The sequence below is a fragment of the Lepidochelys kempii genome, chromosome 4 (genome assembly GCF_965140285.1).
Source record: "Lepidochelys kempii isolate rLepKem1 chromosome 4, rLepKem1.hap1, whole genome shotgun sequence".
Taxonomy (NCBI): domain Eukaryota; kingdom Metazoa; phylum Chordata; order Testudines; family Cheloniidae; genus Lepidochelys; species Lepidochelys kempii.
This window is the reverse complement of record NC_136383.1, coordinates 34482278-34502732: the sequence shown is the minus strand read 5'-3', so window position 1 is coordinate 34502732 and position 20455 is coordinate 34482278. Positions and strand designations below refer to the sequence as shown.

Sequence of the window (20455 nt, the reverse complement as noted above, 5' to 3'; positions counted from 1 at the left end):
TATCATTTTCCTATGTGAACTCATTCATGAGGGTAGTGATTGTCTAGTTTCACCCACATAATTGCTATTGGGGCATTTAGTACACTGGATGAGGTACACCACACTTTGTGATAGGCATGTGTAGGACCTCTGGATCTTGAAAGGGGTGTTGTGGGGGTGCTGATCATTGTAGCAGTGGAGATATGTCTGCAGGTTTTACATCTGTTGTTTTGGCAGGGTCTGGTGCACTGAGTTGGTGTGTCGTGGTCTGTGGGGAGCTTGCTTCTGATAAGCTTGGAGAGTTATTTGAAGGCTTGAACCCACTCACCAACAGAAACTGGTCCAATAAAAATATGACCTCATCTATCTTGTCTCCCTATAAACATAGAAGATTCTACATGTGCAAATAGCTGCGTGGAATAGTTTTATGGAATTGCGTTTGAAAAATTGACCCACAGTATCAAAAATGGCTTTAGTGTTATTTGTGAGGGGAGAATGCTCAATGTTTTGGGATCGTGTTCAGCTGAGCATTTTCTCTCCTGTGATATGCAGTAGCTGCACTCACTTTCAGAAGGGAAGACAGGAAAGAGACAATCTCTGAAGCTGAGTTTTCCCGTCTATGAACATTGACATTCCAAGCCTCCAGCTAAAAAAAAAACCAAGAAGTGATAACACAATATTCAGGGATAGAAACACTCACCCTGGTTTTGGCATCGATCTGCCCTCCACGATCCAACAAAAGCTTCACCATGTTTGTGTTTCCCCTTTTGGAAGCCACATGCAGTGGGGTGATTCCATTCTACACCATGAAAAGAACAAACAAAGAGCATGATGGACTTGAAAGTGTATAATGGTGATGCCTTTGCGTTTGGATCACAAAAAGAGGAACATCAATACAGTATAGAAGATAAACAAGCATGTTTTTGAGCATCAGAGCTAGGTGCACTTGTCATTTGAGATACAGAACTTCTGGTGTTTTGGTTTTCTTATAGACATGTATCTTGATTTACTCTTAAGTAACAAAGAAGCACATTCGCCAAAACACCAAACATCACGATCACATAGTAAGACAAAACATATATCAGAGCCCAAGTTAGTCAATATTCACAGCAAACTTATGTATTTAAATCACTGCAACATACACACAACATACACAGCATGGTGGTTCGGACACAAAAGAAGCTCATTAGCATAACAGAAGTCAGTGTCAAAAACCAGGCCCTAATTAGGCTGGAAGATGGTGTTTAAAATTTCATTTTCAGCAAGGATGCCCTTGTCAGCACATCAGGTGGAAAACTCTCAGGGAAAATCAGTATACATTAGTGAGGATAATAGTGTCAGCATGAACATGAAATCCTCTGAAAGGCAGTTCCTCATAAAGCAATTCAGCAAGGCTCTGGCAATGAAAAAATGAAACAAAAAAATTCCTAATCCAGTGGAGATAGCTATAGCAATGCACACAATCAGTTGTTAAGTGACAAAAAATAGTAAATGGACTGTATTAGCTAGCCCTGTGGTTGCGGTTTTTCATGCAAAGATGGCTTTCAGGTAATCAGAACCCCTATTCTGTTTTATATATTCACAACATATGTTAATATATTGATATTTTCACATATAATAATATTCTGGAAAGATAAATAAACTTATTTGGGTAAATCTTAAAAACTAAGGAGAAAGAGCAAAGCCAAATAATAATAATACTTGTTTTTATAGTATGCCTGACTGTGGCAAGGACTCTTAAATGACTTGGCACATGAGAGTGTTTGCATTCTGGACATCTTCAAAGGGGCCTGTTACTTTCTAATTGGGAATAATTATTTGCTTCTAAGCTCACAAGGAATGTTCTGAGTTGCCTTGAAGCATGCTTTAGAGATTTGTGCAAAAAGATATCTTTGGGCAAATGCTGAAATTTCCTCAGGACTTTGCTTTCCACTCTGCTTTTGATTAGGAATTTTAAGCAAAGATACACTCCCACATCCACTGGCTATCCCATCTAAGAAGAAAAAAGGATTCATCCATACCCTGGCTGTGAAGTCCACCGCAGCTCCTCGGTTGAGCAGAAGTGTCGCCACGTTGACATTTCCGTAGTGTGCAGCTATGTGCAAAGGCGTGAAGCCACTCTACAAAAGGAAACAGTCCTAGTTAAGGAATCAATTTCTTCAATGCTATATGATCAGTCTCCTCAGAGAGCTTCTGATTTTAACAGCTTTTGGCAAACAAATGTCTTACGTTACTCTAACCTCGCACACCTACAATATAGCATAGGGTCTTGAACAGAGAATGAATGCAGTTTTTCCCTACTGTGGATTACAAAAAGCTCTTTTTTCCCATTCAGTTCTTGGTCATTTGTGTTATTTGCTATTCCTCATGAATCTATGTCACTAACGTGAAAGAGCTGGCCAGACACTGTCAGAGAAAACATTCAAACAAACGGTGTTCTCCTCCTTTCCACAACACTGAAACAGGGCGTTCAACCTATCATGTTTTGTTGTTGGGCTCTTACTTGCTGATCTTTTCTAAGAATGGCAAATTTCAGCATGAGAATTCCATTTTTTTTTTTTTGGTTTGGGAAAGCAACAAATGTTCATATTGTATTGCAAGTATCTTCAAGGTTCATCAAAATACTTTAGTTATTAGACAGAGTTTAATGACCACAACATTCTATATTTATATTAAACCCTGTATCCTGATGGATCCCAAAGCACTTCCCAAACCGTATACTGACCGAAAAACAAAAACAAAAAAACCCCACTAAAATGTAGTCACAATGCTGTGGCCTAGAGTGTGACACCTGCTTCTGCCACAGGGTACAGAAAGCTGCACAACAGTGTAAGACAAGGTAATTTATTTGAAATACTGATAATGAACAAACTTCTAGCCTTATAAAAAGTTCCATGGAATCTTTAATGTTCACGAGAAGCCGATCAAATCTTAGTGTTTTAAGCTCTCCTCTGAAAGGCCTTAATGTTGCATATATTATGTCCTTACAACACTGCATCAATTATGGAAGGAACAGTGAAATATTTTCTGTTTCTGAACATACTGTATTCTAAACCTGATTCCATTATTTTTGCATTGGGATCAGCACAGTAAACTGTTCATCCATTAGCAAATCATACTCAGATGTTACATATTGGAAACAACTTTTTTCCCAAAAGACTGTTCCCCAAAGCACTCAGCCTGTTATTTTAATCTCATTCCATTTACGTCAATGTCAGCCCCAAGATGAAAAAGGTCTAAGTAGAATCAAACACTCATTAAATTTGTGGCCTTGTTGCTAGACTTAGGCTACCAAGAAAATACCTAACAACGGCAGACATTCTTGCACACATATGCATCCAAAATCCATCTGCTCCACCTTGTAAAATCCCCAACTGACTAAACAAAGGCATTTGATAACACTACTTAATGATTTGATTCTTGGAAACAATCTCTTCCCTCAAGGATGGTGATACTTTTAGGGTTGATATCTGAGTTATAGCCAGTTGCATGCCCTACAGTACTGTTTTCAGGGTTGGTACTTCCAGAATTAACATGAAAAACATGATGGGGCCCCACCATGGGTACGTTTTGATTATGCAAGAATATACCCACACACTGCCCTGCATGGATTTCTGAACATTCTGTTAAAACAAACTGTCCCATTCTACTGGTTACTCCAAATAAAAATATGATTTGAACAAATATTCATCTTGGAGGATGCTATTTTATGTATTAAATGTTTGGCTTTGATAAGCTGAAAATGCATACATGTGACAGATTAATTATCTATTGTATTTTACTTTTTGGTGCATGAGGAATTTATCCCCTTAATGGGTTTAGATTTTTTAAACAGATTCAAAACACTTTGGGCCAAGTTACACCTATGCAATCTCACTACAGCTAATGGGGTGGCATGGATATAACTGAAGACAGAATCTTTATGGTCTTATCATTTGACTTTTGCCAGGATTTTGGATTAGCCTGTCACCCTAATAGTTTTCATTTAGTTTTGACTAATGAGTGCTTTTGCATAATTAATTTTACTGAGTTCAAAAATATATCCATCCACCTACCCCCATCTCTAGTCCTTAACTCTTTTTGACCACATGGGAAGTCTCTAGTTTACTTCAGTACAATGACACTCACAAGCTGGAGGAAATTACAAGACAAAGGGAGAACAAAAAAAGGGTTGCAGCTTTACTGTCACTGGCAGGTATTTAAAAAAGTTCCTTAAGTTTCACTTCTACTGCTAAATAATACAGAAAGTAAATACAGTAGCATAAGGAAGAGCAGTAACCACTAATTAGCAGAAAAAGTTAATTAAAAAAAATGTTGCTCTCGGTACCTCAGTTGTTCTATTCACCATCATCTGATGCAGCGTGGTTTGGAAAAAAGAGGAAAAATATTACAGATCACCCAAGAAAAGGAAAACTACGTTGCTTGTTGAAATGAGTTATGTTGCTATTATGGGAAAAGCCACTCAAGCATACATTAAACATTAAATACAACCCATGCACGCATGGGCCACACCAGTATCCTATTTAATTGAGAGAACTCAGTAACTCTGCTTCCATTCTTGTTTCTTTGTGATCATAAATAATGAAAGAGAACAGATTTTAAAAGGGTTTACAAGATGTGTCAAAAAGTACACAGCCCGTATTTATTGTGTCCTGCAGCTATACACTGCAAAAGCAGATGTTTTATTGGTGATACTGGTTTTAGTAACTTATCATACACCACAGAAGTTACTTTCAATTATTATTTTTAAATTATGGAATTAATGTCCATTTCCCAGAGGCACCCAGTCACATGACTACCCCAGGCCTCCAAAACAAAGCCTTTTTACCTTGGACTGAACATCAGCATTGTGGTCATTTTGGAGCAGGAGTGCTGCTGATTTTGTATCATCTTTCCTGGCAGCGATGTGCAAAGCTGGCAGTCTCACTTTCCCCTTGGTGTCATTCTCCAAGAGGATGGCCACTGCCTGATTGTGTCCCTGCTGTAGTGCAACAGCTAGTGGGGTGAAACCATCCTGATAAAGTGGAAAACAAAATACACTTCATAAGGAGAAGGGCACATATCATCAATCCCATAAGTACTGTACACACATAAGCATATGTTAAATGTATATAGCAGTCAACTTCAGCCTGTGGGTTGTGACCACCAACCTAATGGCCAGCAATTGTCAATGGCACAGGAGTCACAAACTTTATCTCAGACATGTCTTCAAATATCTGTGACATGCACTTACTTAGTCACTTCAAACTGGTCCTTTTCCAATGTCAAGTACATTTCATATAGGTCATTGCACTGACTCCTATGGTATCTCCTTTAATGCTTACCATATTTAAAAGCATTGTGCATCATATGATTCTGGAGATATACTTGCAAGAACTGGTAACAAATGGTCAGTTGTTGGTATTGGCATGAATAAGATGGAGAGCCCCTGTTGGGGTGCATCTCACAATATACCATTTTTAGAGAGAGTGTCTCAAATTTTTTCATCTCCAGATACATTTACTATTGTTCCTTCTAATTCTCCCAAGTTACTTGCTGCCTGTGTGATTCTGTCAGGTAGCTGGGTGTCATTTATTGACTCTGATCCTAGGTAGCAAAGCATCACAATAGCTGTTCTTTCTGGAAATAAAATTTCAGAAATAAATCTTTTTTTTCTTTCAAGTACATTTCTAGTTTTACTTTACATTCAGTTAAAGATGGAAATGTTCAGGCACTAAAAGGTGTCCTGTTCTGCTAATGCTGAAATGTAATCAAGTCTGACTATTACAAATATTGGTGCTGCAGGCATTCCTTCAAGTGGAAATAATTTAACTTCATTACATAAGCAAGCAGAGAGAGGGGAAGGGGTATCCAGCAAGTGTGGAACTTTATGTTTTTTTTTCTAACCTGGTCATATATAATTTTCAAAAGCGTCCAGCCTTGGCCAAACTTTGCTCCCATTGACGTCAGTGGTGAAATGTCATTGTCCTCAATGAGGAAACTTCCATTAACATCAATGGGTACAGACTTAGGCTAATGCTGAGTAATTTTGAAAATCCCACTCTTAGGAAGGCACTAACGGACAAAAGAGACCGTGATTTGGGTCATGGATGGATGGATGAGGGGATAGGAAGGAAGATAGACAAGGATTAACTGAAAACAAAAGCACTGGGAAAGGCATGGAGAACAGGACGTTACCATGCCCAGGCGAGAAGGTTCAACTAGAGAGTTATTTCTGATAGTGTGGAAAACAAACTACGCTTCATAAGGAGTGAGGGAGGGAAGCAGACTGATAGATTTGAGAGAAACAGAGTAATGGGGTCAGGAAAGTGAAGAATTTGGTTGGGTTGGGAGCAGGGAAAGAGAAAGATGGAATAGTGAGAAAGGGGAACATCAGAGACGGTAAAGACCTGAACCTGTTCAGATATTGGAGGTGTTGCCCAGACTCACCAAACCAAGCTTGCACCTCACTAAACTAATACCTTTCAATCCCTTTTGTGTAAAATTATGAGTAGACTTTGCAATAGCTACACTATTATAGCAGCTTACTCTCAAGAGACTACATTCTGTACTGGTAAGTAAAATGGGAGACCAGCTGAAGAAACAGCTGAACCAGAAAGATAAGTCTAATACTGGGGCTACATCTGGTAGTGAGATGGCTTAGCGCAGGAACCTTTCCCCTCTGGAAACTTGAGAGCAAATCCTGGATTGGGGGACACATCTGAAACTGAGTTTGGTGGTCACATCCTTGTTCCTAAATATCACAAAAACACTGCATATTTCATGTATACATATTGCTGTATCTACTCAAGTGAGCCTCTGGACTGGAAGAACAGAAATTTCAGAATAGTGGTTTTTTTTTATTTTAACCCGAGTTTAACATCAAATAGATAGAAAGCGAACAACTACTGAAAAAAAAAAAGAGAAAAATTAATGTCTAAATGAAGGGTTGAAAACTGACAAGAACTAGAAATTCCTGAAAGTTTGGATGAAGGGGTGATCATCCTTAATTATAAAATGAGCATGTGTCCAGTTCTATCATATAAAGCCAGACACCTGATTTTTTAAAAAACTGAAGTTTCATGCAGGTCATCACAGAAAGAGATTTGTTTGTATTTTTCTATAGTAGCGAAGTACTAATCCCATCTCTTATTTAACTGTTCAAAACCCATGTGGACAAAAAATACAGTCAATCACAAATATATTTTCTTATCCATCAACCAGAGCCAACCCTCTGATAGAGCTCCTTCGGTACAGTCGAATCCCCAAGTGACATAGAGCCAACTTAGGGGATGCGTTGGAGGGATGGAGGGCTCTGACTAAGACGTCGCTCTGCTCTGGCAGTTTCCAGCTAAAATAAAGCCCTTTAGGGGCTGTTACCATAAATTGGAGCAATTCGGAGGTTGGTCTAAATAAAGCCCAGGGCCAAACCAGCCTTAGGTCACCATTAGGATTGGGGAAGAGCAAGGTGATATAACAGCTACCTCACTCCTCCTTCGGGTCCTGATCTGAGGAGAGTTTGACTGGTCCTGTGGACTGGATCCCGTATCTTTAAAAATACTTATTTGTGAGTTGTGTGTCTCCCTCCCTGAAACATTTAAAGCTATAGGGACAAATTTTGTCCTGGGTTGACTACACGCAATGTTACTGAATCATTAGGCTTTTAAGTAATTGAAGGCAATGGGCAACATGGTTATAACCAACAACAGAATTTGGCACTTTAAATATGTATACACCTCACTTGCTGATCTAGATCTGGATGGCATCGTGTCAAAGTTAGTATCCAGGATTACAGTGTTTAATTAAACCTCATTGTGGCCTGGATTCAAATTTGAATCCTGAACCTGAAACAAAACTATGGCAATCCACCCTTCTGCCTCTGCCTCTTCCCTAGCACTTCCCCTCTGTGTTGCTTCTTCTTACAACATCCTCCCAGTCTTGGGGTTCTCATTCTGTCTCAGAAGAGAGCATTACTAAGCACCACAGTGCTCTACTTAATACCAGTTGCTGATTGCTTCCAAGTGCTATTTCAATGGGACTAACAGGACAGACTACCATCTCTCTTCCCTCCTCCCCCGCCCCCCCCCCCCCCCGCATTAATTGCGCTATTAGACAATAATAGAATACCATTTATTTAAATAGTTTTGGATGTTTTCTACATTTTCAAATATATTGATTTCAATTACAACACGGAATACAAAGTGTACAGTGCTCACTTTATACTTATTTTTTATTACAAATATTTGCAATGACAAAAACAAAAAAAATAGTATTTTTCAATTCACCTAGTACAAATACTGTAGTGCAATCTCTTTATCATGAAAGTTGAACTTACAAATGTAGAATTATGTACCAAAAAAACCTGCATCCAAAAATAAAACAATATAAAACTTTAAAGCCTACAAGTCCACTCAGTCCTACTTCAGCCAATCGCTCAGATAAACAAGTTTGGTTACAATTTTCAGGAGATACTGCTGCCTGCTTTCTTGTTTACAATGGCACCTGAAAGTGAGAACAGGCGTTCACATGGCACTGTTGTAGTTGGCATCGCAAGTTATTTATGTGCCAGATGCGCTAAAGATTCATATGTCCCTTCATGCTTCAACCACCATTCCAGAGGACATGCATCTATGGTGATGATGGGTTCTGCTCAATAACGATCCAAAGCAGAGCGGACAGATGCATGTTTATTTTCATCGTCTGAGTCAGATGCCATCAGCAGAAGGTTGATTTTCTTTTTTGGTGGTGCAGTTTCTGTAGTTTCCACATCTGAGTGTTGCTCTTTTAAGACTTCTGCAAGCATGCGCCACACCTCATCCCTCTCAGATTCTTGACGGCACTTCAGATTCTTAAACCTGTAGCTATCTTTAGAAATTTCACACTGGTAACTTCTTTGTGTTTTGTCAAATCTGCAGTGAAAGTGTTCTTAAAATGAACAACATGTGTTGGGTCATCATCTGAGACTGCTATAACATGAAATATATGGCAGAATGCAGGTAAAACAGAGCAGGAGACATACAATTCTCCCCCAAGGAGTTCAGTCACAAATTTAATTCATGCATTATTTTTTTAATGAGCATCATCAATATGGAAGCATGTCCTCTGGAATGGTGGCTGAAGCATAAAGGGGCATACGAAATGTTTAGCATATCTGGCACGTAAATACCTTGCTACGGTGGCTACAAAAGTGCCATGCGAATGCCTGTTCTCACTTTCAGGTGACATTGTAAATACGAAGCAGGCAGCACTATCTTCTGTAAATGAAGCAGGCAGCACTATCTTCTGTAAATGTAAACAAACTTGTTTGTCTTAGCTGAACAAGAAGTAGGACTGAGTGGACTTGTAGGCTCTAAAGTTTTACATTGTTTTGTTTTTGAGTGCAGTTATGTAATAAAATACATCTACATTTGTAAATCTACATTTCTCACAATAAAGAGATTACACTATGGTACTTGTATGAGGTGAACTGAAAAATACTATTTTATCATTTTAAAAGTGCTAATATTAATAAAAAATAATTATATAAAGTGAGCACTGTACACTTTGTATTCTATGTTGTAATAGAAATCAATATATTTGAAAGTGTAGAAAAACATCCAAAAATATTTTATAAAATTCAATTGGTATTCTATTGTTTAACAGTGCAATTCATCGCAATTAATTTTTTAAATATGATTACTTTTTTTTAGTTAATCGGGTGAGTTAACTGTGATTAATCGACAGCCCTAGTTTTTTTCCATTGGTGGTCACCAGCCAGAATCAACACACATGAGGGAGCAGGCGGGAACTCAGTCCACTCCCTGGGTGAACTAGCCTTCTCTGCTGGAACTAAATATCTTGGGAACCTTTCCACGGGATTGAACTGAGCATGACTTCACCTTCCAAACTCCAGAAGATGAAATTGGCATTTACCAGGTTTAGAATGCAAAAGCCAGAAGAGAGTCAGATATGAAACCCTGGATAAAAACCTATCTATGAATTCCAAGGATATTTTGGAATATCCAAAGCTTGAGTTCAGGCCCATCTGTAGATTAATTGTAACGGTACTGGCCTCCAGATCCCCTAAGGTAATGAATTTACAACAAACCTGATCACAGAAAATACAAAGCAGTTCTGTGGAGGACTGAAAGCAGGTCATTAGGAACTTTTAGCTAGGCTTAGATCTTGAGAGTCCCAAAACTCTGTTGTGATTTGGAAACACTGTTTCTGCCAAGTTGCCTGGCAATCACACAGGATTTCATATTTCAGAAAAGCTGCAATGGTAACATGATCTCAATCAATGCAGGTCACAGAAAAGATAATTTTAGGAGCCATCGTCAAGTGATACAGTATCCGTTGAATGAAGGGATAGTAAGGCAGCTGTTTGGCTATAGCGCAAAGTAAGCAAGCATAAATGCAACACTATTTCAAATCAGTTCATTGGCCAAGGTAACCCAGAGTGGGTGAGTTTCCATACTGATTGGAAGAAAGGTAACAAGTGCAAGCAAAAGAAGGAATGGGTGAGAAAAGCAATGAAAATGGGGGAAGGGAAGGTTTCCTTTTACTGTTTCACACTGCACAATAGTTATATATGAAAGAACAGTAATAAAGTTGACAGGCTTTACAGAACAGCTGTCCACTTAGTTTTCTGAGACAGAGGAAAGTGGTATTTGGTATCAAGAGAACAATGGGAAATAGAGTGAACACAAAGTGTGTTATATATGAGTTTTGCTCATTGCCTAAAACTTCTCTGATTTACAGATCTTGGGGAAAGAAGTGAAGGGTCCCATGGTTCAATTTCTATATTCTTAGGGCCAGATTCTGATCTCAGTTGCACTGGTGTCAATCTGCAGTAACTGTACAGAAATCAGTGGAGTTTATCCAGATTTACACCCCTTTAACTGAGCTCAGAACCAGGGCTCGAGAATCAAGACTTTTGTGTACTTATACTTGTGATCTGTAGGCAAATATGTATTATCTGAAGATGAAGCAGCATGCTGCTTGGTGAGTCTGTATCCTCATTAGAGTTGTGTATCTGGTTTCCCAGTTATATTAAATCACAACTAGAAACACTGACTATTTCAACAAGCCAGGCACAAACCTCAGAATCAGAGAACCCTGATCGGCTCAGTGAGGCCCATTCTGCACTATCCTTCCCCGAGCAGAGCTAACTCACAGGAGATAATCTGTCTCATAATGTTATTTTTCTGTATATTTGTTTGTTTTTCTCGGTTTCATTTTGTGAGACCCCATTAGAACCCAAGATGAGCACATGCTGAACTCAGGAGACTCCTAACACAAGGAGAACTAGCTCTGAGAGGCAGGATCTGACAGCCTAGGTGCAATGCTATTCTTTGTCAACACAAGACTTGCTATATATATTTCAAGACATGTTTCTCATAGTCCTAGTTATGGAACACACAAAACATTCACACATTTTGCTCTAGCTCAGAAAGGGACTGAATCAAGGTTCCAGACCACTCCATCCCAATGAAAACCCACTACATGGTATAGTGGAAGGAAAACTTTGCAAAGTTCCCCTTGCTGATTCTTCCCCAGATCACACCATGTGGTCATTAGAGTAGAAAAGCATGCATGGCATTTTTGCCTTGGTGAAGAGGGTGGGCATGTCACAGAATCTGCTGGAGGCACAAAGTTTCACCAAAAACCTTGTACTTCTGCATTCTGTACTCTTCAGACCAGCCCTCTTGCTGTGCAGCTCCAGTGAAGCCAAGCTGCCACATCTTCCTGTCCTAGATGCTGCTGTAGGAACATCCCCAAAATGGCTAATTAACTTTTCTGTATTTTCCCTCTGGGGCTGGTGGGTGGACAGTACACTGCATGACCAATATATAGATTCTAGGGTGAAATCCTGGCCCCATGGAAGTCAGAGGGAATTTTTCTATTGACTTCAATTGAGCCATAATTTCACACCTAGATTCAAAGAGGGTTTTTCATGACTCCAAGCATGGGGAAGAAGGAACTGCACTGTGAAGACAACTGATTCTCCTCCACCACCACCACCCCCCCCTCGCCCTTCCCCACACACGGAAAGAGAAAAAATCACATACAGATCACAATGGCACAATCTGGTCCAAAGTTTGGAAATATTTGGTTTGAAAATCATGCTCATTCTAAAACCATCTGGGTCATGAGGGAAAGAAAAATAACAGAAAGTCTCTAGAAAAGAAGTATGTGCTTTACCTCGGTAGCAGTGCTCTGGTTGGCTCCATTTTCCAGCAGATATTTTACCACATCAATGTGGTTCTCTTGAGCTGCCATGTATAAAGGAGTGAAACCATTCTAGGAAAAAGCACAACAGGAAACATTGTAGTGAGCTTTGTACATAAAACAAGTTAAAGACCCCACACAGCAAAAGTATCTTTTGAGAACAGCACTTTTTTCTACTGATAAAAAGAAACAAGGTTGCATTTTCTGCACTAATGGCATATACAGAGGGCACAGAATGCATTGTCTAGGTCACTTAAAAAGTCAAAAGGCTTCACTGTCAGGACTGCAAAAAACAAGTATTAAGAAAGAATTTTAAAACATCAAAGTATCTGCTGCTTTGCAATGATTTTGAAAATCTATACATCCTTTTACAGCTGGCATACTTTGGAATATTTTCCCATACTCTTAAATCAACTCAGTACACATTGGGAATCTTCATTATTACCACAACTATTTTGCCCCTCTTACGGAACAGGAATGTAACATTAGCAATAAAGTTCTATGAAAGCTGACAAGGAAGCAAGAATATTCCTTTATTTACTACTTTTTTTTTAACAAAAGGCTTCCCACCAGAGACCATAAAACCCCTCCCTCAAAAGAAGACAAGCAGAGATGGCAGAGCTTTAAAATAATACATATAATTTCACAGTATATAAAATAATGCAAACCACCAAACATAAATAACCCAACACTGCAGAGCCCCGATTGACTACACAGTAAGACTGCCCAGGTATAAAGTCATCTAGAAATGCCCTAATGTACTCAGAAGAAACCACAATGGCTAATAGCATGTCTTTTTGATGTCTTTTTCCAGTTGGTAGCTAAGGCGGCCACATAATTGTAGGCTGATATACCAGAAATATATGCTTTGTCTCCACTTTAAAATATCTCAGGGCTTGTCTAAACTTAAAACGCTACAGTGTACACACTCCCATTAGCATAGAACCACCTCCTGAGAGGCAGTAGCTACTTTGACAGATGAATTCTTCTGACAGGGACTTAGGTCAGCTTAATTATGCCATTCAGGGGTGTGGATTTTTCATACCCCGACCGATATAGTTAAACTGACCTAATTTTCTAGTTAGACCAGGCCTCCATATAAACAAAATACATTGAATGTTAATATTCAGCATAGTTTCAAAATTCATATGAGTGAAAAGTGCATTTATATTATTGTTTGAGGATCATTAAATAGGCCCAACGCTCGTTTCAAGTTCTGTAAATTACAGTGTAATTTAAGAGGACCTGATCACCTACTTTTCATAAATCATTCCATCATCCTTCTATAACACTTTTAACTAGAATATAAAACATAAATCAGATTTCAGCCACAAGACTTTTGCTGTGATATTCATTACCTTAGATTATAGACTTATGCATGTGTACAATGAATTAGAAGTACCACAAATATTGTGATATTCAGAATCCTGTATCAGAACCTATCATTATTCTTTCCAGTAAACCTCATATGGAAATATTCCAAAAAAATCTCTGCAAAATACATGCCCATCCCACTGAGCAGGCAATAGTACAGTTGATTCTGGAATTGATGGCTTTCAATCTCCCCCTATGCTTTTTCTATTGGAGAAGAACAAGGATTCTTATCTGCTTGATCCGTTACCAGATCCCCAAAAGAGCTACTTTTTTCTGCTCAGTATGAGGTATAAAAAAGGGAATGGAAAACCTTGTAAAAAGTCATGTCTCTACAGGAAAGTTTTCGCCATCTAACTAAAGTTGTGAATTTAAACCAATACAACTATACACATATAAACACTATGTGGACATTTTTATTCCATTAGAAGGGTATTTTCCCAATTTATTTTATGTTGCTTGGGAAGAGGGTTAAAAAACAAACAAATTAAATCTGTACAACTATATCAGTACCACTAGTAAAACCTTCCCATGTAGACAAAGCAAAGAGATTCAAGATGGCATAATTCACTAGAAATGTGATAGAGTTAAGAGCAGACAACTATGACTCAGGGTCTTCTCAGTTGGCCATCCTCTCTTTTATATTTCTACTTTTCTATTGTTTTCTCTCCTAGTTATACTCTGGGTCCGTTAACATGGCCACTGTGAAACAGATCCCTATTTCAGCTGATATCCTGGAAGATTTTTTTAGTGAAATGCTACTTGCCTTTCAGTTGCTTCATTTAAAGTTTGTATCTTTGTGACCTACACGGTAAAAGCATTCAGCCAAGGATACCACAATCCAATCTGCTGATTTGCAATCAAGTTAAATGTAGTTATGGCTAGTGCCTTAAAGAAGTGCACGGTAGCAAATGATGTTGTCACTGCTACCTGAAATTTCTGTGAACATTGCTCTGCAAAGCACACTGACTGCCTGAAAGCAGCTCAGGATAATTTAGGCGCTGAACATTATATGATCTAAGATGTGATTACATAGTGGAATTTGCTCTTTCATAAAATGAAACATTTAGCTCTAAAATACAGGATCTCTAGGAACTGTCCAACAATGATGATGTCTTAGAGACATATAAGCTTTGTCTGGACTAGGAAAATTACCTATTGCTGGCAATGGTTTCAGTGATGGTATAGCTAAACTGATACTGATCAGAGTATAAATGAGAAGTTTTTCAGCACTTCCAAAACCATGATGAAAACATCCTCCATCCGGGTAAGCTTCCTACTGCAGACAAGACTCAAGATTTACATAGCTGCTGGGGAAAACCATGGTGACAGTGGTTTCAATTTTTTGAGCTAAGCATTAAAAATCTGGATGTCAGATCAGTATTAGTACTAAGTACTGACCACCATTGGAAAAGAATACCATAATCGGTGTGCTCTTGGTTTGATCAGTTATGGCAAATCCTGTGACCAGTCCATATTCTGAAAATGGTCATATAGCAGTTTATATCTTTGGATGCCATATGGTTAGGTGAGTCAAAGGATAAAAAACGCTTGCAAAGGGAAGCATGATTTGAGAGCACTTCTAAAAAATCTGTGTTAGATTGTGAGCCACATTTCACCCTTATTACAGCCCTATATTTCCTATTGTTTTTAGGAAAGTTTCTTGGGGCTAACCACAGGTATACTTGGTTTAACTGTCTTGCAGCTATGCTGCACCTTTCTCCATGGTTAGTGATTTAACAGAAACTCATTCAAAAAATAAAGGACACCTCTCTTGATACTGAACATAGTGTTCTTCTTTGAAGTCCCACCTGGCATCAGAAGCTCCGGATCAAGCAACCAACAGTGACAGCGCTTCTAGGTCAAATTCTCCACTCACTTACATCCACGTATCATCATTCACTTAACTGATGTTTCCAGGGGGTAATGAAGGGGAGAATTCAGCCCAGTAACAAGAAACAAGTCTACAGCTCTCTATTTTCTGAACAAAGGCAGAGGCTAAAGATAAATAATTTTGAGTGAACAGTTTACAACATACTTTGAAGAGACCCTAGGGTATTTCCTGGCTGACCTTTTCATCTCCTATTTTGCAAGTGTCCATCCTGACCTCTGCACCATAACAAACATGTATACTTTTTGTCCACCAACTAGCAAAGCTGGGGATATGGTCATTCTTCATTAGGTCAAGCCAAACTATGAAGATATGCAATCCCTTATGCTTATAAATCACAGCTGGATTTCAAACAATAATCTATAGAAGATGCCCTGCAACTCAGCAGCCTCTTCTGCTCCTGGCTTCTATTGTTTGACAATCCTATTCCACCATACAGAGCCTGCTCTGAACCTCACAGAGTAAAATGAAGTCATTCCTATTGGTGCATTCATTTAGTATGACACAATGGGCCTTGATTAGAGTTGGAGTGAGCAGGCAACGGGGACTAAAACAGTTTTTAAAAACTTATATTTGGCAAAACAGCAAAAGAAAGCAGCAGGGGATTATACTGTGTAAGCATTTTGGTTGTCCCCACAGACCTGGATAAACGCACAGCATCAACTTATTAGGTGTAACTAATGGAAATTTACCACACCCTAGGATCAGTGTCTAATATTTATTAAAGCCCCACACAGTACAATTATACTCTTGCCTTTTTATTTTCATGGATTTTATGCCATTTGTAAAATCCTACTGTTACGGAATACTAATAAATATGTACACCAGCATCATGCACATTCCTAGAAATGTGTGGAGATAGAGGATTTTAAAGTGAGAGTGAAACGATTTGCCCAAAAGCTCAGCAGAAGGGTTTTGCCAACTAAGTTTCCAATCTCTGGACTAGAACCAGGATAATAAAACTCTGGATTAGAGGAGGCTATAGTCATCCCATACACGACCCGGTCATTTAGCACCAGGAGGTATATAATACATCTCCACATACTGCTGATGATGACCTACAGAGTTTCCATCACACTGAGGAAACCCATCATTCATAGCAGTAAGTTTGCTATAATCATAGCTAAAGCCACAGGGATTGTGGGGAAGGAAATACTTACACATTAAATTATGTTTATTAGTTTTTTCCTTAAGCTTCCATTGAATAAGATGAATCGACAGTCCTAGTGTCATTCACCCTCAATACCTTAAATATGATTAAAGTTCAGAGCTTCTTAGAGAAACATTTAGTGCTAACTTCTGTGGTCATTATTTCTAGCCACTTCTCTGTGCATATAGACATGGCAGTAGACTACAATGGTGCCTTAATATGATATAAAATATTTCATTTTACAGTTTTATAAATTCCCTTGGAAAAAACACTGGCCAGTAAAGAGTTTATGAAAAATGTTTCACAGCTCCAATATGTAAAAGGGAGTACTTGCTTTGAAAGCTATTATCTGAGCTTGCAGAGATAATATGCAGTAAGTAAAATACAAGACAGAGTTATATACATTATATATGGGTATCCCCTTGTGCAAATTTTGCCTTACTCTGGTTCTGCTGGTAGGGGGCCCTTAGCTCACTTAAGGTCAGGATTTGCACTTCAGGGCTTGATCATCAGAGGTGCTGAGTACCTATAACTCCCATTGAGTTTTGAAAACTGGTTTGTCACATTTAAACATTCAAAATTTTAGAACTACTGCACTGATTTTCTTCTAAACCTGGCTTGTTTAGAGATCACACAGAGGCTAGGTGTGATTTGCCATCTCACAGAAGAAATTGAGGGATCTCACCCTAAACCCTGTGGATCTTGAGGTTCCGCTGGGTGGCTATATTCCTCTATATAATCTGAGTCTCTTGCATCTCTGCCCTAAATCCCTAGCACCACAGTTCTGTTGTATCCCTGCAAGGGGTTCCCCTGTAAGGAAGTTCCACAGCAAGAATGGACCTCTATAGGAAAGTTGGTATAGTCCCTTGATAGATTCATTTTCCTCTGCAGTTTCAGATAGGTGCAAGGGTAATGAAATAGGTCTGCCCCAACCTCCAATCCACAGAGCCACCAGGGAGAGTTATACATGGAGGTTGGGGGGTGGGGAGGAGGATGGTGTTGTGGACCTCATTTTTTGTATGTGGTATGGGAGATCTGTGTGTGGATTCTAAAAGACCAATGTCTTATTAAGCCTTAGAAATAAAGCCATATTTTAAGAAACTTGTCTCTGGTTTATGAGGCCCTTAATCTGGCATAATCTATATCAAGATTTAGCCCCCAAACTGGATAACCATTTAAAAATGACCCGGAAAGGGGGAAAATGCACTTCATTTTGTGTCTTTGTGAAGGCCTGAAATGTGGTCTTGTGTTTTGTAAATTTAGTTTTGGTATTTGAAAAAACAGCCTGTGATCTTGAAATGAAATACTGAATCATAATGCCTACGCATAAGGCAACAGAGCTAAGGTTTCACTTTAACTCTGGTATATCTGGATGTTTTAGTCTTTATCCATGAAGCTTTAAATCTTAATGTAGGGGTTTTCCCATTTAAAGTCAGGACATGCCACAGTAAAAGTAGCATGCACAAACTTATCTACTTCCCTTTGTCATATATCACAAGGTCACACACTATTTCTCAAACAGTACAATAAAACATCATACTACATTTTCTACAATATTAATAGATGCATATGTAGCAAAACTACAACAGTCAACAGGGACAGATCCCTGACCTCCTGCAGCAAAAGCACAAGGCAGTACCACTTGAACAAAGGACTCTCTCCCCTAGGTTTGAATTGTATTCTCTGATGGCTTGATCCTGCACCAATGAAGTCAATGGGAGTTTTGCCATTGATTTCAATGATACCAGGATTCAGGCTACCATTTCTATGTGGGCCAGCCATTTGGCAATGTGTTACATGCAATAACAGGTGGGGATGTGGTGTCTAGACCCTGTGGTAATGAGATAATTAGAAAGGTCTGTGACAGACACGCACACAAACGTAACAGAATCCTGCTAATCTGCATACCCTATAATTCCAGTTCAAAAATTAATGGTATCCCTGAACTTCTCAGAATACAGGTAATGTGGTCTCATATTGCGTTGACATTATCATTACAAAGACAGTAAAGATAGGACATTTACTAGTATAACATGAAGTTATGATGAAGAATTAAAACTATATAAATGAAGTACATTTTGTTATACATTATGCTTGGATGATTCCCTCCCTCTCCCCCTAATATTTGCTTGCTTGCTCATTTGAGAAAATCAGTAGTTCCCTACAGCTCTCTAAGTCACTCATGGAAATTACTGAGGCTTTATATTTATCTCTCTAAATTTGCACCATTAAACCTGCCCCATGCCTTTGATGAAGAACACCAATGTTCAAGCAATCTGAGTAAACATGGATTTTAGAGCACTTAGGAAAACTGGCTGTTAACCAGAAAGCTTGTCTCAATTGTAATTATAGAGGAGTTACCACCTCATTATAACTATATACGTGATAATATGAGAGAGAGAGAGAGAGGGAAAGTCTATTTCTTCTGTGCTAATTCTGATGTTTCCTTTAAGATGAGATATTATATTAGAGTTAATAACATTTCTCATAATAAAATATCCAATGCTGTCAGTACTAATGAATGTATCTGATGTACTTTAAAAGCCTACAGACTCTGTATGAGATGGTAACAGCAGATCAATGGCATCACTGGGGGAGTGGGAGATGACTGTTGTCTAATGCAGTTGTTTGCCTACAATGAACACTCTTCTCCTCAATTAATGCTCAAAAAGTAATTACCCATTTGCAGGTCAATGTGATCATCGGATTGCCCTTTACAGACTAGCTGCAATTCAAACAAATAAAACAGAATTCCTGCTGTGTAATATGTTTCGGCTTAGTCTTATTCTCTGCCTCTCCAGTTTACTGCATATTTTTTCCAGTTCTTTGCTCAATATCAAACTAATGACAGGTCTTTGAGACAAACTCTCAAATGAAAATGAATGATATCCTTTCTGTAGAAAAACCTTTACCACATCTGTTTAACTCTATTTTAAAACAATTTTCAAAGAAGGATGCAATCCACATAATACTGCCTATGGAAAAGGCATGTCTGATGTATTCTGATGGTCTGCACTAGGAGTCAGGAGACTGGAGTTTTACTCCTGGCTTTTCCACAGACCTGATGTGTGAAGTTGGGCACTTCACCTCTGTGTGCCTATTTCCCTTCCTATACTTGTCGTATCTATATGAGAGCTTGTCTACACTACCGCACAAGGTCAATCTAAGATATGCAATTTCAACTATGTGAATAGCATAGCTGAAGTCGACGTACTTAGATCTACTTACCATGGTGTCTTCACTGCTGACTGTCTCCCATCGACTCCGCTTGCGCGTCTTGTTCTGGTGGAGTATCGGAGAAGATGGGAGAGTGCTCAGCGGTCGACTTATCATGTCTATACTAGATGCGATAAATTGATTCACAATGGATCCATTGGTGCCCGCCGATCCGGCGGGTAGTGTAGACAAGCCCTAAATTACAATGTTGTCCAGGTAGAGACTCTCAGTATGGGTTTCGGATGGTATCTAGCCTGACAGGGCCCTGATCTTGTTTGGGGCCTGTAACTGCTACTGTGACAATTTTGTTAGGGTTTTGCTGCACCTCACAATGTAAGTTACTTTCCTGACTGGCACCGTTCTTCAATATATCACAATTCTCTCCCTGGCACCTCACTGGTACACTGTGATAGGTAGGGCCATACCAAATTCACGGCTGTGAAAAACGTGTCATGGACTGTGAAATCTGCTCTCCCCCATGAAATCTGGCTGGGAGGGGGGAGGGGTCGCAGTATTGCCACCCTTACTTTTGCATTGCCTTCTGAGCTGGGTAGCCAGAGAGCAGTGGCTGCTGGCCAGGCACCCAGCTCTGAAGGCAATGCCACCGCCAGCAGCAGCACAGAAGTGACTGTGGCACGGGGGGTTGTCACTTTTCAGGG

General features: G+C 39.1%; 1 protein-coding gene across 28 annotated transcripts in view; it reads right to left on the bottom strand.

Moving 5' to 3' along the window:
* ANK2 (ankyrin 2) overlaps nucleotides 1-20455 on the bottom strand; it is a 566593-nt gene that overhangs the window by 154249 nt on the left and 391889 nt on the right. For 23 of the 28 annotated variants that reach the window (XR_012158530.2, XM_073340925.2, XM_073340929.2 and 20 more), the window contains 5 exons: nucleotides 12142-12240; nucleotides 4808-4993; nucleotides 4307-4330; nucleotides 2001-2099; nucleotides 680-778 (listed from right to left, as the gene is read on the bottom strand). Coding sequence is in view for 27 of the 28 variants with exons in the window: in XM_073340925.2 (XP_073197026.2) it covers nucleotides 680-778; nucleotides 2001-2099; nucleotides 4307-4330; nucleotides 4808-4993; nucleotides 12142-12240 (507 nt within the window). In the remaining variant the exon portion in view is untranslated. The remainder of the gene's footprint in view (nucleotides 1-679; nucleotides 779-2000; nucleotides 2100-4306; nucleotides 4331-4807; nucleotides 4994-12141; nucleotides 12241-20455) is intronic. The other 5 variants (XM_073340919.2, XM_073340934.2, XM_073340942.2 and 2 more) reach the window with 1 other exon arrangement.